Source organism: Myxine glutinosa, chromosome 3 (assembly GCF_964187855.1).
Source record: "Myxine glutinosa chromosome 3, kmMyxGlut1.1, whole genome shotgun sequence".
NCBI lineage: Eukaryota > Metazoa > Chordata > Myxini > Myxiniformes > Myxinidae > Myxine > Myxine glutinosa.
In genome coordinates, this window is record NC_136263.1 from 107,454,729 (window position 1) to 107,480,387 (window position 25,659).

The 25,659-nt window shown below is 43.5% G+C and overlaps 2 protein-coding genes across 5 annotated transcripts in view; one reads left to right on the forward strand and one right to left on the reverse strand.

Moving 5' to 3' along the window:
* The window catches only part of ELP3 (elongator acetyltransferase complex subunit 3), a 55,079-nt gene that overhangs the window by 10,155 nt on the left and 19,265 nt on the right, over positions 1-25,659 (forward strand). The window contains exons 1-3 of one of the 3 annotated variants that reach the window (XM_078774398.1): positions 784-854; positions 11,148-11,302; positions 25,521-25,632. In XM_078774398.1, the coding sequence (XP_078630524.1) occupies positions 820-854; positions 11,148-11,302; positions 25,521-25,632 (302 nt within the window). In that variant the 5' untranslated portion in view covers positions 784-819. Of the gene's footprint in view, positions 1-783; positions 855-11,147; positions 11,303-24,934; positions 25,211-25,520; positions 25,633-25,659 lie in introns of those variants that run through there. The other 2 variants (XM_078774397.1, XM_068104410.2) reach the window with 2 other exon arrangements.
* Positions 424-24,218, reverse strand: LOC137423276 (uncharacterized). 2 transcript variants are annotated; one of them, XM_078774396.1, is made up of 4 exons: positions 24,152-24,218; positions 1,633-5,517; positions 1,256-1,479; positions 424-1,092 (listed from the first exon to the last, which is right to left on the reverse strand). In XM_078774396.1, exons 2-4 carry the CDS (start codon positions 5,512-5,514, stop codon positions 558-560), a joined length of 4,641 nt encoding a protein of 1,546 aa, XP_078630522.1. In that variant the 5' UTR covers positions 5,515-5,517; positions 24,152-24,218; the 3' UTR covers positions 424-557. The 2 variants fall into 2 exon arrangements, with proteins under 2 accessions (XP_078630522.1, XP_067966334.2); XM_068110233.2 differs by lacking the exon at positions 24,152-24,218 and having other exon boundaries at positions 1,633-5,697.

Below are 25,659 nucleotides of genomic sequence, written 5' to 3' on the forward strand. Positions count from 1 at the left end.
TTTTATCGCTTCCTCAACTTCCTTCTCAGTTATCTTCTCTGCCGGTCCTAAAACTGGGTTACTCTCTATGTTGCCATCCCATTCATTCTCTGTATTCAACAGCATTTCCATATATCTTTTCCCTCTTCCTTTAATTCCATCTGGGTCGACAACGATTTGTCCCACTTCATCCTTCAAGCAACTCACCCCCATCATAGTAAGGGCATTTTATGAGATATTTCACAAATCTGTTAACTAAATTGTTACCAAAAAATTTCTTCACCAATATGTTTGTAAAGGTGTGTTATAACATGTGTTAAAATGTTGAAGTTCAACTCCCGTGGGAAACCCAGAAAAAACGCTGTTGAATTCGGGTACCGAAAAATAATTTTCGAGAATTTTTTTTTTTTTAATTGGCCCTTAAGTAACTTATGAGGGGTCAAATAAGGGTTTTTCATGATTCTGAGTTGATTGTTAACATTTATATTTTCACTTTTACATTTACACACAAAGTAGCTTTTATTTCACATACATATATAATACTCAAGAGTTATTTCTCATTCACAATGTCAGAAGTTTCAACAGTCATTGTCTATGTCTTCTTCAGACTCAACAACATCATGACTGCAGTTTCTGCATGTAATGCCATTACAGACTCCACAGGCCGAGATGCACGTGACCCCATTCTTCTTGCAGCTGCATCGCCGGTTGCTGCAATCTCCATGACAATTACAGCTCGTGAACTGCAATAGCTCCTCAGGAGCCGTGGGGTCCAGTGTTGGAACTGGCTCATACCCATGCACACCTATTGTCCATCCATAGTCACTGGGGTTCAGAGACATGCTCTGTAGAAGGATCCAGTCCCGGGTCTGCAGGTAGGCACGGAGTGAATGTTGTGCAGCTGCACCCTCTGTTGGAGGTAGAGTCTCTGGTTTGATCACTCCTGCCGCTGCCTTCCTTGAGAACATGTTGTACCGAATTTCACCCAATGTAGTATCTCGTCCATGGTAAATGTACTTGAAAATCGCAGTACCAGCCTGAATCACTGTTTCCTTGGTGGCTTCTGTGTCAAGGAAGATGTCGATGTACTCAGCCGCGTCCCCTTCGCAAAACCTAAAAAAAAGCACCAGGTCTATGTCAAGTAAAGTATAATGTAAAACAGAAATAAAATTATTATTATTTTTAACATTTATACTATGATGACAATGATTATAATTATTATTATTATTAGTATTGGTATTATTTGCCGACGTAATAGTAGTATTATCATTATTACCTGGCAAATAGAGTTGTTTTCCCATGACCAGCGATTGCAGAAACCGTATCACACCCCGTGAAGGCGTGACAGAAGAGCAGGTAGCTCTTCTGTGTTTCGGAGAGAGATTCTTTGATCTTTCGGACGTCATAAGAGCCGTTTGATGTGGTTAAGAAGAGTGGATGGTGGCTGTCTGAGCTATGGTGCACCAGCATTATCAGCACGTCTGCATCTTCTGCCCGCACCTGAAAATATAACAACATGTACAAAGCATAATGAACCGTTCAAGAACAGATTTAACTTTTCAACAGTGTGAATTCTCTTATTTTTAAATTACCCCATCTCCCCCCGGGCTCCATCCAATAGTTATACTAACTGAAGACACAAATGGTACTGACCTCAACAGAGCCATCTGAAGCAGCAGCCAATGCCTCTCTCACAATTGAAGTGTCAGCATCATTGTCACACTGCTCCACAGTGATGTGATGTTTTCGGAAGGTTGAAGAGAGAAGGTGGATGAGCTCACTCTTGTTATGAGTGTTGTCCAGAAACTTTGCTCTTGGGGTCCAGTTGGACATATCCGGTCGAATCTGGAGATTACAGCAGGAATTCTTGGTACGCCGGATGTGGTCGTGATCTTTTGGTGATCTGCTGTAGCCATCAAAGACCACAATGATCTTCTGGGAGCAGCGGCCCAGATACTGCACGTAGCTCAGGTAACTGTTGGCGATCTCCTGCCAGGTCTGACGTTGTTCCCATTTCACCATGTAGACAAGCCATCCGCCATCAATTACGAGGGTGCAGCAGGGTTGGTTAGTCAAGTCAAGTGGATCAGTTAACGCCTTCAGGCTTGTATTTGAAAAGTCTGCCTTGTTTGCCTTGTTCATCTTCTGATCATTGTTGCTGAACAGGGACAATGGGAAGGGAGTCAGCTCATATTGTAAGCTTGTCTCAACTGTCATATCCCGCTGGGCGAAAATGATCAGTCGGTTGAACAACTTTAGTGAGTCAAGGTGAATCTTTTTCTCGTTGACCAAGGGAAATTTTCTTAGTGATGACAGGGCTTTTATCTTTGACTTGACATCCATGGTCGACGTCACTGACTGTCCATCCAGCTTGATCTGCATCTCCATCCCAACTTCAGCTGCTCTCTCAGCATTGACTGCGTCATCTCCAGTGCTTGTGAATCCTGTTGAGAAAGACACGAGCAACTCCTTGTCTCTATCGTTGTCGAATGGCTTGATCTCCTCAAACCATTTTAGGACAAGTTCAACTGCCTCTGCATCTCGCTTCATCTGTGTCTTGGCAAGGTCTCTGTGGACTGGAACATGTTTACTGACGTCCTCCTCCATCCGCCGGTTGACATCAGACAGGTGACTGAGGGTGAGCACCCAGCATTTGTGGCCAGAAAAACTGTTTCTCATTCTTCCTCTGCTCAGTCCACCTTGTGACTTGGCTGCCTTCATTAATGTCTGCTCAATGCAAATGTCACACCATGTGCCGGACCACTCATGACTTGAGTAACGGACAACGTGGTTCCCGTGGGCAGTGAGACGTTCTAAGGTGTCTTTGTAAGCAGGCAAAGTTTCTAGTTCCTTCATGAGTTGACAGTACAGCCGTGCGCCCTTGGCATACCAATGATGGCCTGCAGCGGCAAAGATGTGAAGCATCTTGGTAACAATGCAGGACAGATGCCCATTGTAGTCTGCAAGTCGCTCGGTTCTGATAAAGACCTTGATCACATCTACCATGTGGTGGTACTCCACCCAGAGTGCAGGTGTTCTTCCTCCTTTTGCGAGTCGTTTGAAGGTTTCTTCAAACCTTTGCTCAAACACTGGCACTACTGGGTCTGAATGTCTGGCTCCCATCTTCCCATCAGCCACCTTCTCCATGAAGGTCTTCATGTCACCACGCTCCTCCTCAGTGAAGGCAAGTTTCATGATGTGTTGATAGATGGCTGCATCGATGAGGAGGTGAACACGGATTGCCTTGTCAAAACATCCTCCATCCATGATGTGGTTGGCTGTCGTACTTCCAGGATAGATCAACTGGATCACATCTAGTAGTCCAGAATCTTCCATGATGTTACCCATTGATCCAAGATAAGACTTCAGCAGGTGAAAACCACCCAACCTTGGAATGACGGGTAGATTTGCCTGCTTTATTATATTCACAGCCTTCAGCCAAATCGGAAGATCAAAGGTCACTATAGCGACCCCAGCGCGCCGTATGCACTCTTTCAGAGTGGTGAAGATGGTGTTGAGGTCATTAGGGTCTCCTTCAATAACTGGGAGGAACTCGATCTGTGTGCTCTGCTTTGCATCATTAGCATGGATTCTCTTCATCCAGCCATTCCAGTTGGAGTGTGGGAACTCAGGATCGTTGGCTTTGATCACCCACCCCGCTGCCCAGAGTGTGTCACCTGGAGTGAGGAGTGGCTGATCATGAGCCAGGGAGGAGGAAAGCTCAGCGAGGGGGAGAAACATGATCGCGTTCGTTCCTATCTGTTTCCTGTTCGTAAATGGAATAATCTTTACTTCAGTTCCTCTCAGGATCTTAGCTTTGTCGAGTGCCTTCAACTTCACCCGGGGGAAAGCTGCTGTTGTCTGTGGATCTGGCAAAGGTGGTGCCGGAGAGGTGACTTCGATCCAACCCATTGAGTGAAAGGGAGTGTTTCTGTGAATAGAGACAATGTTTAAATCTATATTGTCTCCAACAAACTGAGTGACTGCATTGTTTGTTTCCCCAACCTCCATAAAGACCACCTGATCATTACTTGACAATTCACTTTCACTGGCTGGCACTTTGGCTGTCATCACTGATTGATCCTCAAGCGCAGCATCAACCGCAACCTCATCATTGATCTGTTCATCGGTTTCCTCCACAATGGTGTCAAGAGTGCCAGAAGTATCTGGAACATCATCTCCACTCCTACTATTAAGGAAGCAGTATTTGTAGTTTTGTGTCTCCGTGTAAGACTCAGTGTATCCCAGCCGGTGGAACTTGTTGAGCATCCATTTTGACCCAAATCTATGATCAAGTTGTATGGCAAGCCCCATTTGGTGTGGCAATACTCCAGACCGAGGTCGACAGGCCTTAATAAAATTCTGCCCCCAAACGGCAACTCTTTCGTCTGTCTTGACAATCGGTCTCAAGAACATCTGAAGGCTTGCAGGAACAAGTGTCAGCTGACTATCGATGTCAGTCATACTGTGTGTGGTGGGGTATGACTTTGGACCTAAATCAATCAAGGCAATATCATTGGATATGAACTTGAGTGCCGTCTTTATGATCTGAGTCTTCTCATCTCCATGGTCAAGATTAGCATGATGCTCTCGCAGAATATTGTCGGTGCCATCTTTGAGACAGAGTACATCTGCCCTTCTTTCATGTGTTGTGAAATACAAGGTGTCTTCGTATTTCTCTAGAAGTTTTATCTTCAGCCAATGCTTTGAATAAGAAAGGCTCTTCTCTGGTGACTGATCAAACTCCTGCAGCTTTTCATGGACTTGGTCCATGTTCATTACCCCATGCTCTAATTCTGAGTCTAACCATTCGCAGAATTCAATAAAAACTGCCTCTCGCTCCTCATCAATACACCTCTGTCCTCTCTTCCTTTTTCCTTCCTCATCAGTCTTGGACAAACTGTCACCTCTCGCAAACATAAGTTTGCATCGCAAATGGTACAGTGTTTCTTCTGCTGCCAAGTCGTTGATCCCTTCCAGGCGTCCAGTGACTTCAGTGCCCCAGTCATCCCCGCGACTCCGTGCTGTCTTCAGCAAGCTTGCCTTCAGTGTATCTGCAGTCAAATTATCTGGCACTCTGTATTTCTTTCTAGCTCGTGCTGGATTATTTTTGTAGAGCTGGGCTGGTTGGTTGCAAAGAATGCATACATCCTTATACAGGAGGTCAACTGACTGTGATCTTCTAGAACTGCAGCCAGTTGATGAACTGAACTCACAAGTAGTGCGTCTTCTCTTCAACTTTGATGACTCTTTCTCTGCCTTTGATGCTTGAGCTGACTTCTTGGTGGTTGCAACAAAGTTGTTGTACAGATCATTTTTACACTTCTGGTGGTACCTCAGTTTTCCTTCCTTTTGAGCCTCCTTCATACGTTCCACAACAGTAACATTTTCGACAGTTTCTGCTTGTTTCAATAAAGTTGAGTATCCCTTTGGAGTTGCCTGTATGAGCCTTTCAGCTGGTGTATCCGAGCGTGCACAGATGAAGCAATTGAGCACAGGTGGAGTAACGTCTTCATCCATATTGCTAGACTCCATGTCCTGCAAAGTAGAAAATGAGATATATTTAGAAATTATTTTTCCACAAAGGAGTGTCTGTGGTGAAATATAAATATTAACAATCAACTCAGAATCATGAAAAACCCGTATTTGACCCCTCATAAGTTACTTAAGGGCTGATTAAAAAAAATAAAAATTCTCGAAAATAATTTTTCGGTACCCGAATTCAACAGCTTTTTTTCTGTGTTTCCCACGGGAGTTGACCTTCAACATTTTAACACATGTTATTACACACCTTTACAAACATATTGGTTAAGAAATTTTTTGGTAACAATTTAGTTAACAGATTTTTATATGTTTCCCTTACTATCACATCACACCTCTCTTTCGCTATGTGCTTTGCAATCCTGAATACTGCTTTCTGACCCTCTTCCGAATCCAAGCGTTCTCCAAACATTTTCCTACATGCCTCCTGCGCCTTTGCTACCTCTTTCTTTGCAGCCTTCCTGGCTGCCTTATAACTTTCATGCTCTGCTGTTTCTGCTCCCGTACCCTTCGCCTTCTGCCACTCCTTGAACTTCTTCCTCTTCTCGTCAATCCTCTTTCCAACTTCATCATCCCACCACCATGTTTCCGAGTGCCTCGGTGGTCCTTTTGTCCATCCACATACCTCACCAACGGCTCCCAACAGACTAGCTTTCATTGACATCCAACCACTTTCAAGCTCAACCACATCATCCTCTACCCTACTCAGCCTCTCTTTTAATGCCTCCCTTACTGTCACCTCTTTCAACCTCCACACCTTCATTCTTGGTTGGTACTTCACCCGCCGCGCTCTCCTCGCACCTTTCACCCTTATGTCGCAGACAACCAAGTGGTGCTGTGAAACAGCCTCCTCCCCCGGGATCACCTTTGTGTCCCGGAGGTGCCCCCTATCTCGCCTACGCACCATCAGGTAGTCAACGGTTGTCGTCGACCCACCTGACGTGTATGTAACAAGCTTATTATCCTCTTTCTGGAACTGAGTATTACAAATCAACAAATCAGCTCCATCAGCAAACTCCAAAATCCTTTCACCTTCTCCATTTCTCACCATATCCGTAACCCCCATGAACTCCCTCAAAACCATCCATACTCATTCCCACATGTCCATTCAGGTCTCCTCCCACCACAACAACTTCCTCATCTTTCACGTTTTCCATCAGCTTCTCTATCGCACACCAGAACTTGTCCTTCTCTTCATCGCTCCGACCAACCTGCGGAGCATATCCTGAGATGACGTTCACCAAGAGCTTTCCAATCATCATTTTCACCATCATCAACCTATCACTCACTCTAGTCACACTCACCACACTGTCTACAAACTCCTCAGAAAACAGGACACCAACACCATTTACGCCCTCCGGGCACCCTTGCCACACAAACTTGTATTTCTGTCCCTGCCTACCCTTCACCATTCTCACACCACTTCCCTTCCATCTCATCTCTTGCACACAACATATGTCCACTCTTCTTCTGACCAATACTTCCACCACTTCTCCTGCGCACAGCATAGCAATGTTGTTCATATATGCAGTCTAACCTTTATAGGCCATGGGCCACATATGGTCCACGAGCATCCCCCCCACCTCTAAACCAAACCAACTTTTTTTGAAGCCCAGAGGCATACTAAACACGATTCCAAATGTTACCAAGAAAAATTTAGGGATGCAATGCCCATTTCGGCTCAACAAAGTAGGGTACCCTCATAATTATGCCGACGCTCTCCGACGTCGACCGAACTTTGACTACTGATTATAATCTTCCACCAGAGGCCTCAAATAGCTCCTATTTCAATATATGATATACCAAATGAAAGATTATGAGCTGTTCTTTTTGAATATGTGGTAAATGAAACTATTGGGACAACTAGTTAAATAAACAGCTCTGCGGAACACAATAATTCAACCCGCGAATGCTTCTTCAATGAAATATTGGTATTTATTTCACAATCAGATTTTTTAACATTTATTTACATGGAAACTTTTCAATGTTGTATTAATCTCTTCATCGTGTATTACATTTGCTTTCAGGCGATACCTTCATATTTTTTCTAACAAGAGCCAATCTGAAATAACAGCCATTTGAATGTTTTAGATTCAACGTTTTGGAACGTTAACATGTACTATATTAACAATCCAGTTGCACAGCAATACCTATATTACATAACGTTTTTATATGCATATATACTAAACTGATTTTAAATTTCTTTTGTTGAGAATACAAGATACTAAGCAAACATGTTTATTTATTTTAATCAATAGTTGTGACTCTATCCAATATGGCCATCACATAGTGCCAAAAATCGCTTAACCCTCAAAGCTTTGACAAAGAGAATGTACACATATTCTGCTAAACATGTTTGTTACACACACAATACTAAAAAAACCACACACACACACACCCCTAAACACACACACCTACACACACACACACACACACACACACACACACACACACACACACACACACACACACCAATAAGCCGTTTGCCCGGGTGTGGTGCCCACAGCCATCGGCGGTCACAGACACACAGACATTTCATTTTGAATTATACATATCAAATAAAACATAAAACACAGGAACACATCTGGTTAATCAATTACATTATAGACAAATTTGAAACATGGATAAACATGATTTAGTGTTCATTCTATGTCACTGTCTGTTTCATCTCCATCCAGGGTACTGTTCTCAGCCATGAGTGCATCATCATCATCATCGTCGTCGTCGTCGTTATCGTCGTCGTTGACTGTACCAGGAGCAACGGTACGGGCTAGATCCGAGAGTTGTGCAGGCAACATAGTTCCGTCATACCACAGAGGTTCGAGATGCTCGTCTGTTTGTGTCCATCCGTGGCCATTGTGTGCCAGCGGAACATCAGGTTTAGGGATATGTGCTCGTTTCCAGATTCCCACTTGATAGTTGACTCGCGCAATGTGCTGAAGCAAGCTTCTTCTACAGGGAGGTAAAGTGGCCATGTCGATGTTTTGTGAAGGCGTTAGTGTCTCATCACGAGCACATAGCTCATTTATCCTGAGGAGTCGCAGGTCATCCACTTTTAAAACCCTTGGTCTACCATAGATGGCACATGTGAAGGCTTCAAGGTCATCCAGAAGCTGTGAAGGAATGTCCCAAGTATCACCCTGCTGTGCCAACACTGGAACATATCGAGGGATTTTCAGCAGTGTTTTCATAGGCTTTACTTTTCCTATCCCTCTGAATGCACTTGTTGTATCACAGCCGCAAAAGGCATGCAGAGCCATGAGAGCCGTGCAGTATTCGTGGGAGTAGTTATGGGCCAGTTCTGAGATATTGATCAGCTTCTTTTTATTCCCTGTTCCTGTGTCAAAGAGGACTGTGATATCAGCCAGTCGGTGTGCATAGTGCAATAGAATGAAGAAGACGTCTGTGTCAGGACTTTTCTGTAGAGTTATTGTATGCCTCTTGTATTGACTGGTGCATTTGTGTGCCGACAAGTGCAACTGTGTCTTCTGAAGCTAATTGATAGGCTTTTCGAACAGCTGAATCGACATTAATTTGAGTATTGTATACCAAGTATGATTGGAAATCTCCCATTTGACAAAATCCCAGGCTCCTTTGGTAAGCATCATATTTCTCGAGCTTCTTCTTGAGGTTGGTGCTCCTGAAGTTGGGATTCGGGTGTGGACTGTCCTGAAGCCTATTGGTGTAGACCTTCAGCAAGACAGATAGCTTCATAATTTTCTTCTCAGCAATAATTTCTTTGTCAACCACTTTTGTCACTTCTGCCATTGCCATCTGGTGAGCTTTTTCTACTTCACGCTGTCTCTCTTGTTCATCAAGTCGATCACTTCGCCATTTTTCAGGGTTCTGTGTGTATCTGTTTCGACATGACCTGTGAAACTTTGCTTCACATGCAAAGAGGTCATGCCCCCTGATGCGTAAAAGGAGAGTTTCATCATTTCGCACCTCTGCTACATCAATGACATGTTTCCAGCCTTCCCGTTCAAAGTCTATGAGGCCTTCGGTTGTCCAGCTGCCTTGGATTTTTACTTTCTTTCTTGCTTCTGATCTGCAGAAGATACAATCAGCATGGAAGATAATGTGATCACTAGATGATCGGCGGGTTGATCGGGATTCTGGCAAAGATGATGTTTCTGCTTCTTTTAAGCGGTTCAGATTCATCGTAAAACGTTGATAGCATTCCCGGTGAAAACCATGCACTTCTTCAATAATGTCAGGTAGTTTTATGCATGATTCTTCAAGTCGATAGGGTGAATCTTGAGGTTCAGCCATTCTTCTACGCTTGATCTCCTTCAACTTTTCCATCTTCAGTTCCGGATCCTTTACATTCGTCATCAGCTGTATTGGTCCATACTTCAGCCCTGGTACGTGTATGATGCAAATGGGTTCCATGTCAGATGTACAATGCTTTCGCTTCTTGTGGGATGTCGAAGCCATGGTTAGATGCACGGTTCTCCAAGTATAGATGTCAGCATCGCAGTCTAAGTCCTACTCGCATCTGAAAGTAGACATAAAATAAGAATTAAAAAAGCAGTTACTATTTTGCTTAAGTTAATAACAGGGGTTATTTATCCATATATCAAGATATCCATTATTTATAATTAGTATAATCTGCAAATAGAAAACTTAAATATGTAAATTGACAGCAGTTAAACTTAATTAATTCAAATGGTTGTTACCTGTTTTCTTCCATATTGAGGAGAGATCTTAACTATGTATTTAAAACATTCATTTGTGGAAAATGAATCTGAAATGCAACTAAAATAGGCATGGGTTACATATTCATTTCTTTTAGTGACAATCCCCATAGTTGTAGGAGAGGGCACTGTCATGTCACTTTTGGTGGCAAATTTGGATTTTGCTAGCTAGTGACAATTTTTCTTGTGATCTAAAAAGTGAATCAATTAATTACAATGCATATAAAAACATTACGGGATCATGCCGATGGGTATTGCCTGCATAACTGGAATCAATATAGTGCATGTTAACGTTCCACAACGTTGAATCTAAAACATTCAAATGGCTGTTATTTCAGATTGGCTCTTGTTAGAAAAAATATGAAGGTATCGCCTGAAAGCAAATGTAATACACGATGAAGAGATTAATACAACATTGAAAAGTTTCCATGTAAATAAATGTTAAAAAATCTGATTGTGAAATAAATACCAATATTTCATTGAAGAAGCAGTCGCGGGTTGAATTATTGTGTTCCGCAGAGCTGTTTATTTAACTAGTTGTCCCAATAGTTTCATTTACCACATATTCAAAAAGAACAGCTCATAATCTTTCATTTGGTATATCATATATTGAAATAGGAGCTATTTGAGGCCTCTGGTGGAAGATTATAATCAGTAGTCAAAGTTCGGTCGACGTCGGAGAGCGTCGGCATAATTATGAGGGTACCCTACTTTGTTGAGCCGAAATGGGCATTGCATCCCTAAATTTTTCTTGGTAACATTTGGAATCGTGTTTAGTATGCCTCTGGGCTTCAAAAAAAGTTGGTTTGGTTTAGAGGTGGGGGGGATGCTCGTGGACCATATGTGGCCCATGGCCTATTAGAAGTCTCAATGCAAACTGCTTTCTGTATGTCTCGGAGAACACGTTGCTCCTCCTGTCCATCCCAACAGCTACAACAACTGGGACACAGTGTGGACAAGGTGGAGTTCATCATCATGGGTGGTACTTTCATGGCTTTATCAGAGTCATACAGGGATTACTTCATTCGCAACCTACATGATGCACTTTCTGGGCACAACTCGGAAAGCGTACCCGAGGCTGTCCGGTAAACAGAACAGTGACACATAGTGTTTGGAAACACCACCGTGTACGAGAACTCATTGACCTTGTTGCTTGGGTGACTTTTATCAGTACTGATTATCTACAGTACCTCTGGAAATCGAGCAACATGTGTCCTGGAAATGTTAAGGATGATGTCAACAATATGCGCATCACTGACAGTATGTGCACTCATTGCGCTCGATTTTGGCCTTTGATTCATTTTTACGGTGTAGCCCATTGGGCAGAGCCGTCTAGAACAGTGTTTGTCCGTCTGTATGTAGGTATGTATGTATGTATGTATGTATGTATGTCCCCTCAAACATATACCAATCAGAGCTGAGGATCTGGTCACATGACAGGGTGATGTGATTACATCTGATGTCATTACGGCGGTGCTGCGGCTGACTCTCCACGCACCGCCATTTTGATTTATATGCCGTTCATGCCGAACATATCGTCGAACCTGTCATATAGCCATGCTCTTCCTTTACGTTTTTCATTCAGTGTGAAACACAAACAAACCGATTGATAAAATGACCCTCAAATATCGAAAGCATCGGCGTTACGTCTCTTCCAACAAAACGGTACGTATAATCCTTAGGCGTTATGACTCACCGTCTGCTTCGGACAAATTAAACCCAGGTTTCTTAATACAGTGGTATCGTTTCAGTCGTATAGTTTTCGTAGTAATAATAATATTTTAGTAAATATAACCATAACACTTTAATCCCAATATGATCCACCACGCGGTGACGGTAACCCGGGTTACGCCGTGACGCCGCCATATTGATTAACCCGGGTTACCTCGTGAGATGCGGCAATTCTCAAATCAGGGCCATTTAACAGTAACCCGTTCTCTCGTGAAGGCTAAAATGACCCGGAACATCCGCACTGGGCATGCAGTTCGTTAAATAAAGTTTGTTTAGATGTGATACCAAATTCAACAATCAAAATAAACCGGGAAAATAATGCCAATACCCGCGATCCAATAGGTTGTGTACACGACTGTACCAGCGTAGACCGGCCCCAGTATAATTATAGACACTGCACGACGTCGTACTGAACTGAGTGATCAATCAATAATCAAGGCACGCGCACGTCGTGTGACTGGCTGGGCGGTAACACGTACTGTCCGTACTGCAGTGACGTAACAACTGTTAACACTTTATACCGTATTGTCGCGTTTATAAGTGCATGCAAATTAGTGGCCCTGGGAAAAGATCATAACACACATTTTAAACGTTGTATATTAAAAGTTGTAATTAGAGGTGAGAAGGATAGACCTGGTTCTGCTGTGTATTGCTTGGAAACGTGCTTGTTCTTGCCAAAAGGTATGGGTACACAAAGGATTTTCCAATCACGCGAACCCAGGTTACACTCCCCCTAAAATTAATTAATTAATTATGTAAAATGGTCAAAAATCACGGGGCAACCCGGGTCACTGCGTGGTGCATCATATCATGAATGGAAAGTCGATGGATTGAAGCGGTGTAAAAGCGGAAGTAAGGAATTCACCTCGTTTTAAAAAATACATATAATTTTCGTAATAATAACGTAACTTTATTATTATTATAGTAAATATAATCATAACACTAATCCCTTTGTAGTGATTGCAACGTTACTGGAGGTTAAATATACAACTAATATATATATTAAAGTAGCGGAAGTTTTGTGTCCGGCCATCATGCTACGTCATTACGTATATTATGTCATTACAGCGTAAACACCCGCTCACTTCGAGCTACATGGCAGCGGCCATCTTGGATTTTGACGTGAGTTGCACCCACACACCAAATTTGAATGCGGTCCTTCGCTTACGCACGCACGCCCGCACACACGGACGGACGGACACACGGACGTAGGGGAAAACCATAGTCCCCCTTTAGCTCCGCGGTGCGACGGGGGACAATAAAAGGCCAAAGTCAAAAATCAACATTTTAAATCTTTTTCCTTCAAGAGCAAGGTTCAAATATTCCTGCAGGATGCACAAGATCTGCCAGCAACCCTCTTCTGGTGAAACTGCCAAAATCAAGCCTCTCTCCTGATCTTCACTCCTCTTTTTTCCCCGTCTCTGCAACAAATTCCCTCACTCTATTCAATCCCAGTCCTACCCCCAGGTCTTCAAAACAGCTGTTCACCATCATATCTTATCTTCCCCCATCCAAAACCTTGATCTTTTCTACCTCCGTTAAAACACCCCAAATCCACCTCCTTCAAATTCCCTGTTTTCTTTCCTGAAAGTCCCTGTGGTGTCCATTTTGTTTATCTCGTGTACCCAACCCCAGCCCTCTCCCTTCCACAGACGTCCCGATGTCCCTGTTCCCTACTGTTGTTGTGATTCCCTCTCTCTCCCCTCTTGTCTCCCGCTCCCTCTATTATATGTTTTATGTGTTAGCTCTTACACGAGCCTCGACTTGGTATACAAAAGAAAGAAAGAAAAAAAGCAATTTTTTGCAATTTTGCAAAAAAGCTGCAATTCAGTGGAATGAAATAGACCTTCGAGAGAGCATCAAAATGACACTGAACCATCCTTCAACTACGATCGAAATTCGCCCGGGGTCAAATTTTGGGGATTTATAATGTCAGGGACGGGCTATTTGATTGACCTCAAATTTGGGTCACGACCTACCTACCACCTTGCATATCAATCTGCTCATTAATTTGGTCAAAACCAAAGGGGGGAGGGGCGAGGAGAGAGGGGGTGGGGAATTCATACATTTCCTCGATTTAAAACCACTTCTGTGACAACACGCAATGGTTTGTAAAACAGTACACATGAGAGCTTCGAAGAAAACAAAAACGCCCACAAATCGGGACAGATACTCGGCGGGAATTATTTATTATTTCTGATTTTCACAGCGTTTCCTGATCTCAACTTTAGGTTATAATGGTTATAAGAAGGAAATTTGAAATGTGATGCAGGAAGGAGGCCATGCTCATGCCTGGGCTACACCAACAGCAGGGGATGTGTTCCATTCCCAATGAGTTTGCTATTGCTTACCGAGCCAGCGGTTCCTTTAGTCCTTGAGCCAACCGGCCATATTTTGAAGTGAATGCTCCGGCGGGGGGAGTAATTCTCATTATGATTTTCCATTAGACCAATGTCTCAAGTGTCAGAAAAGGTGTGATGGACATCTGAGAACGGTAGCTTAGTGCCCGGATGGACGCCATCTTTGAAACCACCCAGCTCGAAAATGCCCATTTGGTGGGGTACATTGTTGCACGTGTATCTGGACTTCTATACTAGCTATCGATGTGCGGTTGACGACTAAATATACGTCCGATGTGTACCGTCTAAATAAAAAATAATATGAAGCATTTTGTTTTAGATTAATTATTATAAAAATCAATTATCGAAAAAAAATCATATATTTTTCAATATTTTATTATTAGACTTGTACTTTTTTTAGTGAAACAACACTGGTATGATTTTCCAAATTATGCATTGTGCTACACCGTTTATCTGTCTATAAAAATAACTCAAAAACTAAAACATATCATCCACCACGAGTTTACACAAAAAATATATGAAAAGGCATGCACTTTCCACAAACCGAAACTATGTCAGTTGGAATTTCCCGCCGATAATCAACCCACAGAACCCAGTGCCGAAAGTGACGTCAGTCTATTCTATATCTATATTCTATATCTCAGTCTGAGATTTGTTGCGGTGACCTGATTAATTTCTGAAGGGGGGGGGGGGGGGGGTGGGTGGCTTAAGAACTAAAAGTGAACATGTTAGATGACGCCACATACAACTCTGTTATAGAGTTGTATTGTGGCGCCATCTAACATGTTCACTGACTTGGATGAGTATGTCTATGTAAGCTGGCGAGCTTTTCGGATATCGGAGTAATCTAACGTCAGTCTTTTTGTTCTTTCAGCTGAGATGGCCGGTGTCGAGGCGAAACGGGCGAAGATTGAACCTGAGTCCGGAACGTGCATCCTGTGCAGCAAGAAGTCGCCACTCTCTGAACTAAGCAAGGCAGCGGGCAACAGTTCTTGGAAGACATTGTGTGACGCAGCCGCAGTTAGAAACTTTTATCCAATTCTAAAGCTAGTCCAAGAAGGCGCAGTTGAACTTCCTAATATTCCAATATTATACCATAGGGCTTGTAGATCAGACTTCACTCACAAAAACCACCTAGCTACTTTGACCAATGCAGCTAGAAGTTCTTCAGTTGATACTGGCGATGCGGTGCGACGGCGATCATCACGGGAAGAGACAGGATCAACTTCAACGGTCTACGATGATAAATGCATTTTTTGCCAGCGTGCTTCAAAATTCATAAAAGGCAGTCGTACCCGTGAAACAGTTGTCTTGGCTGTTGAACTTCGAGCAGATAAGACAATAAGAGATGCTGCGACAGCTCGCAATGATGAGAGAGTTTTGGCATTGACTACACGAGATATGGTTGCAGCTGAGGCTCACTACCACTTCTCCTGCTATATAAACTACACACGGCCCCAAAAACCTCAAGTAGAAACTGACATTGAAGATAATATCGAGAAAAAAGAAATGCTACGATGTATATTCAATTTCATTCGCACTGACTTGTTCTTGAACCCGAGGATTGTTCCAATAGTTGATGTTGCAACAGATATCCTGTCTTCAGATACATTTTCAGTTGATGTTCGTGACTCCATCAAGAAGAATCTGCAGCGCACATTACAAAGAGAGTTTGGAGAATCGCTCATCTTCTTCAATGTGAAACACCGTGTATACTTGATGCCCGATAATCTGACAAAGCGAGAGATTGCTGCAGAGTGCGTAAACCTGAAAGCAGAAGTGAAAGCATTTGAACGAACGGACGGTGAAAGTAACATTGTGCGTGCAGCTACTTCACTGCGACACCAGATCAAAAATGCTCATTACAATGAACGTTGGCCGCCTCCGCCAGCAGAACTCACTTCAGATTACGTGAAGATACCAGATTATCTTCGTGTATTTCTGCATACTTTGATTTGCGGGAGTGGGGGTAGCTCTGCGCGTGCCGACACACTGGTATGGTCGATGGCTCAAGATATCATCAATGCTGTACACCGGGGTACCATCAGAACATCGAAGCATGTCCTACTTCCGTGGGTCATGAAAACGCTCACCGGTAATACAGAGGTCATCAGAATATTGAATCGACTCGGGCACGGATGTTCGTACACAGTTCTGGAAGAAATCGAGACAGCGCTATGCATAGACAAATTAGCAAGTGTGGAGAAAGATACAGTACCACTTCCGTCACATGTGCACCCTTCGGTCCCGACTGTATTAGCATTCGATAACATCGACAGGCTAGAGGAATCGCTGAGTGGTGGCGGAACATCGCATCGTGTCAACGGTATCATCGTCCAACCGAAGTCGCAGTCGTGTTTGCCGCCCCAACCTCCATCGGCAGTATCCAAAGCAGATAAGAAGCGATCTATCCCGTCATCCGGCGATTTAGTTCCAATATACAGCGGTGGGAAACGAGAGGGCCCACCTGCAATCAAGCCTGCAGATCTTTCTGACACTCTTGCAGGCGCAACATCCCTTGCACAGCGCCGAAATCACGTATGGATTATGACTCGCATGCTGGAACCATGCGACCAGACAATCAGTTCGTGGACTGGTTTCAACATCATGACTAGAGATCGTGTTCAGGTGACGGAAGATGTAGTTGGCTACCTGCCGACTATAAACGCGCCTGCCACAGATATGGCAACAGTGCAAGAAATCCTCAGAGAAGCTCTGAACATCATGTCATCACCTCAGCTTGAGCGTATACCGGTGGTGCTAGACCAGGCACTATTTGCTAAGGCGACCGAAATAGCATGGAAAGATGTCGATTGATATGGAAGAATCGTGCTCATGATGGGGAACTTCCATACCATCTGTAACTTCATGTCGAGCATTGGGAAAATGTTTGGAGATGCAGGCCTTTGGGATGTAGCTGTTGAGTCAGGAGTAATCGCTGAAGGTTCCATCAACAGGGTTCTGGAAGGCAAGCAATACAACCGTGCTGTGCGACTCCACAAGTTGATGTACGAGGCACTAATGCGCATCATTTGGAAGGGCTTCCAGGTGTGGATAGAAAGCAATCATCCTGACAAGGAACCCCAGATTCGAAGCACTGACCTCAAAATTCGCAGCATCAAGGAGGATGTTTGCCACGAGACTCTCGCTGCTGCTCTCGATGATGATTCGTGTGTACAGAGCTTTGACATGTTCGCGAAATACCTACATTTTCTGCGAACCAAACATGGAGACCTGGCTCGCTTCTGGATGATGTATATTGATATGGTAGAGACCCTGCTGGGGTTGATTCGTGCGGATAGAGAAGGCGACTGGATGCTTCACTTGGTTTGTGTCAGAAGAGTGATCCCTTGGTGTTTCGCAATGAACAAGGTGAACTATGCTAGATATCTACCAGTGTACTATGCACAGATGACGCAACTCCACGAAAAATGCCCCGAGTTGTACAGGCAAGCACTCAAATGTAGCCACGAGGAAGCAGACACGCGTATGTTTCTCCACGCAAAGCACGCCGCTACCCACTACAAGACGATCATCTTAGTGGCAGATGACACCGACGTTCTGATCATCAGTCTTCATCTCAGCAGAACCATCGATAGTCAGCTCTTCATCAGACGAGGAACAAAGGTTCGAGTCAGAATGATCGACGTTGGAAAGTTGGCTGCGGTATTGGGGTCTGGAGTTTGCAGTGCATTGCCAGGGCTTCATGCATGGAGCGGGTGTGACACTGTGAGTGCTCTGGCTAGCCAAGGAAAGATAAAGGCTTTGAAGCTTGTGCAAGCGAATGAGCTGTATCTTCAAGCATTCACAGATCTGGGATCTTCGTGGAATGTACCAACAGACGTCTTCAATAGCATTCAGGCCTTCACGTGTCAGCTGTACGCCAAGAACACGAAGATCGTCGGTGTTAATTCGCTCCGTTATCACATGTTCTGTGCAAAGAAGGGCCAGATCGAATCTGGACAATTGCCGCCTTGTGAAGACTCCTTGATGCAGCATACGCTTAGGGCCAACTATCAGGCGGCTATCTGGCGACGCAGCCTTGAAAACCTACCAGACGTCCCAACACCATCAGCAGGACATGGTTGGGAACTCGATGATGGCGGTTCGCTCACAATCCGATGGATGGCGGGTCTACCAGCTCCAGATGTCGTCTTGAATCTCATCTCATGCACATGCAGAAGGACGTGTCGACCGTCAGATTGCTCCTGCATACTGAATGGGTTGAAGTGCACTGTTGTGTGTAAGCTGCAGGGATGCTCCAACATGGTGCAGGATGATGCTATCGTGGCTCAGGATGCCAATGACTCTGATGGCGACTCTGATGATTAACTTTGTGTGCACTGTATATTGTATAGCATATGTTGTTCTCTATTATAATGCAGGCCAAATTGCCTGAAAATCTTTATAGACAGATAAACGGTTTAGCAAAATGTATAATTTGGAAGATCATACCGGTGTTATTTGACTAAAACATGACATGTTCAATGATACCTCCGCTTGCTTATTAGGAATATACATCGTATGGTGTTAAAATCAGCTCCATACGTCTTTCCAAACTCTAGTAATGAATAATTAATATAATTGGCGGCCATTTTGAAATCCAAGATGGCCACCAAAGTGCAGATTTCCTATGTAACAATTTCCGCCTGCTTATTAGATATCGTATGGTGTTAAAATCCTCTCCGTACGACATTCCTAACTTGCGTTATCGTCAGAATAGATAATGCCAGCGGCGGCCTAAGTCATTTTATGCCTCTTTACATTTATTTGTTGTAAACTCGTGGTGGATGATATGTTTTAGTTTTTTAGTTATTTTTATAGACAGATAAACGGTGTAGCACAATGCATAATTTGGAAAATCATACCAGTGTTGTTTCACTAAAAAAAGTACAAGTCTAATAATAAAATATTGAAAAATATATGATTTTTTTTCGATAATTGATTTTTATAATAATTAATCTAAAACAAAATGCTTCATATTATTTTTTATTTAGACGGTACACATCGGACGTATATTTAGTCGTCAACCGCACATCGATAGCTAGTATAGAAGTCCAGATACACGTGCAACAATGTACCCCACCAAATGGGCATTTTCGAGCTGGGTGGTTTCAAAGATGGCGTCCATCCGGGCACTAAGCTACCGTTCTCAGATGTCCATCACACCTTTTCTGACACTTGAGACATTGGTCTAATGGAAAATCATAATGAGAATTACTCCCCCCGCCGGAGCATTACTTTTGGTCTGGCTCAAGGACTACTTATCAACCTTTTTGCTGGAGTGCTTAAACCACTTCATCATTCTTCACGATCAACAAACAAGTAAAACCCCTCCCCACTCTCCCTAAAATGCGCACAATGGTAGGGTCCATAGATAAGTTTGGCAGGGATTCCCCCTTCTGACTCTCCATTTATTGTACACCCCATCTTTCCTGTGCCATCTCCAGGCGCTGCATGACGTCATTGCCGGGCACCGAAGGGGGCCAGGCGATGACGCGCGCTGAAAGGGAGTACTCAGTTTTCACTCCGGTTGTTTGTTTGTTGTACACCCCACCTTTCCTTTGCCATCTTCAGGCGCTGCATGACGTCATAGCCGGGCACCAAAGGGGGCCCGGCGATGACGCGCGCTGAAAGGGAGTACTCAGTTTTCACTCTGGTTGTTTGTTTGTTTGTCCGGGCGATATCCCAGCCATCCTTCGAGCTAGGAGGCTGAAATTTCGGCACAATAGTGAGCAGGTGCTTTGGCAATAACATTATTCTTTGTTTTTTGATTAATCAATTAATTGATTAGTTACTTAATTATTAGCGATTAATTAAGTACTTATTTATTTCTTTTCTCATCTGGGCATTATCTCAGACACCTTTTGAGCTAGGAAGCTGATATTTGGACATGAGAATGACATGACAATGATTTGGCTGTAAAGGCTATTATTGATTAATCAATTAATCGATTAATAAATTAATCATTCGATTAATGATTTATTTAATTAATTTTAAAAAGATACAGATTTGGATGAAATGGTGGTGATTTAGATATTCTATGAGCCAATTGATTAATAATTTAATTATTTTACGATTATTATTTATTTATTTTCATTAATAATCACTTATTTATTTTCTTTCCCATCTGAGCAATATCTCAGGCACCTTTTGAGCTAGGTCGCTGATATTCAGACAGGACACCACCATCTCTTATCTTCCCCCATCCAAAACCTTGATCTTTTCTACCCCCGCTAATTTCACCCCAAATCCACTTTTTTGAAATACCAACTTCTTTCCTGGAAGTCCTTGGTGTCCTTGTGTTTTATACTTCTCCCCCCCCCCCCCCCCTTCCCACGCCTCCTCCCCCCCCCCTTCCCACGCCTCCTCCCCCCCCCCTTCCCACGCCTCCTCCCCCCCCTTCCCACGCTTCCTCCCCCCAAGCCCTCTCCCTCCCACACATCTCCCGATGTCCCTGCTCTCAAATGTTGTGTTCGTGTGCTTCCCCTTCTCTCCCCATCTTGTCTACCGCTCCTTTTTATATATTTTGTTTGTCTGTTTGATTTGTTTGTGTGATAAATGTTAGCTCTTTCACGAGCCTCGATTCTGTATACAAAAAAAAGTGATGTGGATATAAAGGATATTTTTGATAAATCAATTATTTATTTATTAATCAATTAATCAATCAATTATTTAGTTTTCTCGAGTAATGATTTATTTAATTAACTTTCAAAAAGTTACATCTTCGGGTGAAACACTGGTGGTTGAGGCTATCAAAAATGCTCAAAAAGTTACATCTTCGGATGAAACACTGGTGGTTGAGGTATATGCTATTACTATTAGCCAATTGATGAAGAAATTATTTTTCGATCACTGTTTATTGATTTTAATTAAACAATTAATCAATCAAGTATTGTACACCTCTCCCTCCCAATACAGTCTCTATGAGCTGCACTGCGGTATCGTCGAAGATGCCCAGCAATGCCGCCTGGAGGATGCTATTTATTTATTTGGCATCGGGGCAGTGTACTTAGAATACTTCTGTACTTGTTTATCTTTATTTTAGTCTAGTTGCCGCCCTTATATGTCCTTTATGAGACCCTGCAATGTTAACTACTGCAAACTTTTTTCATGGAAATGTGTTCTATATTGTTAGGAAAGTCAAATTAGCTTGGTTGCTATTTGTGCAACGTTGAGCATTTCTCAGGATTCAAGATGGCGGCCGCCACTCTTGGATGTTGGCCAATTTTCGCTACCTTGGATGTTGGCTAATTTTCAACTTTTGATCTTGATGACCTAGAGGGTCGTGTAATACCTCTTTCTAAGGGTTTTATAGTACAGGGAGTCCATTTATGGAGTTATTTTTTGGATACGGGGTCAATGTCAAGGTCAAAATGAAGGTCAAAGGTCAAACTAAGAAACTTTATTGTATTGCTATTGTTCATAAGACATGACGACGGAACCGGAGGGCGTAAAGTGGTTTTCAATGCCATCACAAGTGTGGAAAGTGGTTTTGCAACACCAACCCAAGTGCGAAAACTGGTTTTCAACAGCAGAAGTGCGAAAAGTGGTTTTCAACGCCAGCACAAGTGCGGAAAGTGGTTTTGCAATACTAGCACATGCGTGAAAAGTGGTTTTCAATGCCAGCACAAGTGTGGAAAGTGGTTTTGCAATACTAGCACATGCGTGAAAAGTGGTTTTCAATGCCAGCACAAGTGTGGAAAGTGGTTTTGCAACACTACACAAGTGCGGAAAGTAGATTTCAACGCCAGCACATGTGCGGAAAGTGGTTCTGCAACAATAGTATCCAAAAAATATCTCCAGACATGGACTCCCCGTACTCTAGAAATGCTCAGCGTTGCACAAGTAGCAACCAAGCTAATTTGACTCTTCTAACTATATAGAACACATTTCCGTGAAAAAAGTTCGCAGTAGTTAACATTGCAGGGTCAACATTTTGGCAACCTGACTATTTCCCTTCTCCTCGTACTCTGTAGCCGCTGATAACACAATATTGTAGCGGTTACCTTATTCGCATGTCGCGGTTACCTTATTCGCATGTCGCGGTTAACTTATTCGCATGTCGCGGTTAACTTATTCGCATGTCGCGGTTAACTTATTTGCATGTCGCGGTTAACTTATTTGCATGTAGCGGTTACCTTATTTGGTCATAATCCACGTGCACGGGCCTGTGGGGCTTTTGATTGTGTGGACGTGACGCACGCCGCGTTGTTGGAGCCACGCCCTCCGAAGAGGGTTTTGACTTTATAAAAGCTGTACGACTTCCGTTCGCGATCAGAGTGCTGGAGATTTCTGTACGAATAAACGAGCTTCGAACCCTACGAAATGGCCTCGTCTTCTCGCCTTCCGCAACTCCTAAACTGGTGACCCCGGCTGCCCCCGAACGGATTCGGGGGCTGCAAACGAACACGGCAAGCGCGCCCTGGCCAGGGAAGCCACCTAAACTGGTGACCCCGGCTTCTCCCGAATGGATTCGGGCGCAGTTTCAAACGCAGTTTCAATCGAACTGCCGGAGTTTTGGAAACGACGAGCGGCCACGTGGTTCGCGCACCGCGCTCGGCTCCTCCTCTACGACCAGAGGGGCGAGCCTGCTCCAAGACCCTCCGAAGGAACGCAGTTACGAGATGTGGGTGGCACTGCTGCTCATCTCTTGCACGCGCACTGACGTTGGTGGCACGGCTGCTTCGTTACCTTCGCGCGCACTGCTGCTCGCAACTCGCGCAGCTACTACTCCTACTCTGAAACCTTGGGAGGCCCGCAAGGAACCTCGGCAGCCTCCCCCGAAGGCCTGACCAGCCCCTCGGTCAGCTCAACCCCACGGCGGCGTTTTTTCACGCGTACCGGGGCCGAGCACTGCTCGAGCCTTCTCGGCACTGCCGAGCGCGCCTGCGAACTACGTACATGCCCGTGAGTGCATTCTGGGGGGGGGGGGGGGGGGGGGGGGGCGCATGTAGCGGTTACCTTATTCGCATGTCGGTTAACTTATTCGCATGTCGCGGTTAACTTATTCGCATGTGGCGGTTACCTTGCACAAGTAGCAACCAAGCTAATTTGACTCTTCTAACTATATAGAACATATTTCCGTGAAAAAAGTTCGCAGTAGTTAACATTGCAGGGTCAACATTTTGGCAACCTGACTATTTCCCTTCTCCTCGTACTCTGTAGCCGCTGATGACACAATATATTCGTTTGGGAAAGTTCTTGTCACAAGAGGATCGAGTAAAGCTGAAAACGACGGCCCGGACAGCATTTGTTTGAGTTTATATTGAGACCGCCATGTTGTTAAGCGGTGCCAAGCATTCCGTTCCGTTGGATTGTTTGCTTCAGCTCCTTGAATCAAGCAAGCCGCTTGCTAACGGAACACCCTTCATTAAATAAATTCGTCAAGCTAACGACTCTGTTTCATTGGGGAGAGGGTGTGAGGGAGTGAAGGCGGTTTTACTGAGGAATGCACAAACACCGACCAGACGACCACACATCCCTACTCAAGCTACCTTGGAGTCCTGCCAATATCCCTGTATGTATCCTTAAATCTCTAATGCTTCAACGTACCTATCCAATTCCAGTTTAAACTTATCTATCTGGTGTTTTTGCTGCTACTACCTTTCGAGGGAGACCATTCCATGCATTAACTACTCTGAGTGAAAGACCTTTTTTTAATGTCGGCCGAACTCTCCTCTTCTTGCCCCTCGTCCTATCACTCCCTATTCTGTGGAAAAAAATAATTATCTACAATACATGGCAGAAATGTGTACGCCAAGCGATAACACGGATTAACACGATAATAAAACTTCACATTAAAGAGTGAAGGGCAGGACAAAAGGATTCATCTCAACTTACCACCTCAACGGCTCAAACAAACTTAACAGCCTTCCCGCCAATGCTCAAAAACTGCAGAGTGTCACGGTTCACGGATAATGGGGAAGATCGAAGAAATGATGCTAAACCTTTTGAGTAATCACAGAAAACAACAAATGCTCATTGATAATCCCAAATGTGACCAAATAGATATTGTAAAATATTGACGAAGCAGAAAAAAAACAAGGATCCTAACTGACAAAAGTACTGCTGCTCATGATACTGTCATGGCCAACAAATAGGGTACATCATGTTTTCTGATTACTGACACTTCGTTGATCTACTTTTGATTTACAAGCCGTCGATTCTGATATGATCCTAATTTCAATTATTTTTTGTTAAAATTAATATTACAGCTTTCTGAATTATTTTGGCTCTTATGAACCATAATATTCGGTCCCCAAAGGTTAAGGCTGGGGATAATCAGCAAACGGAAAACAACACAATATACCAATATTTGTTGGCCATGACAGTATCATTAACAGCAGTAGGCCTATCTGTCAATGATACGAAATTATTTTCTGATTAGAATCTTTATTTCTCACAGATTTCATTTTAACCAATTTACTTTCTTCTCAATATCTATTTTCTTTCTATTAATCGAGTTTTACTTTTATACTGTGAGGATTGTGCAGTAACTGAAAGTCTGAAACAGATATGTCGGTGATTGTCATGGTCTTGACCACGGAGATCGATCAGGATTAACAGAGAAAAGGCAATGAGAGGTCACGTGACAACCAAGGAGCCGGCGCATGCGTGTTGAACACACATCGCTTTTATGGTGTATAACATATATTTATATAAGCTGGATTCGTTTCCCTTTTTCAAACTTTGATGACAGAGGTTATTTTTCATCTTTAGTAATTGCGCTTCACTCAGTCAGTCAAAGCATTAAGGAAACTTGATGAACGGAATTACATTCCATCCGTTGGTACTGTAGTCTGTATTTACTACAGTGACAGGAAGTTAATTAAAACACGTTTGAGTTTGACGTACTGTACGAAGTGATACAGATACAAAACATGGTGAAGAAAAATAAAGGTAAGTACTGTATATTCATTAATTGCCGTTCATCTATGACTTGTCCCTCGTGTTCACAAATGTTCATGAGTCGGGACTCGAACCACTGAAGCATCCCTGCTTGCTAATTACCGCTTTGATTATAACTTTGTCTACAATAATGTATTTCTGAGCCTTTTTGCGTGTACTGTAATGAACATGGAGCTGCGTTCTCGGTAGGAAAGTATTTGATCATCGGGGAAGAAGAAGTTTCTTACAGGTGTATTGGGTAAAATATGAGGTGTGTGGGAATAATATGCTGGTGTTTCAGGCTGGGTTTGGATGTGTGCAGGACTGAGTGTTCCTGGGGAGAGTCAAGCCCAGCTCATGTTGATGAGTATCACAGACATAATCAAACAACTTATCAATGCACACGAGCAGAAGAAAGATGTGAATCTGAACAGGTGAAACTTTCATCATCTTCCACATGC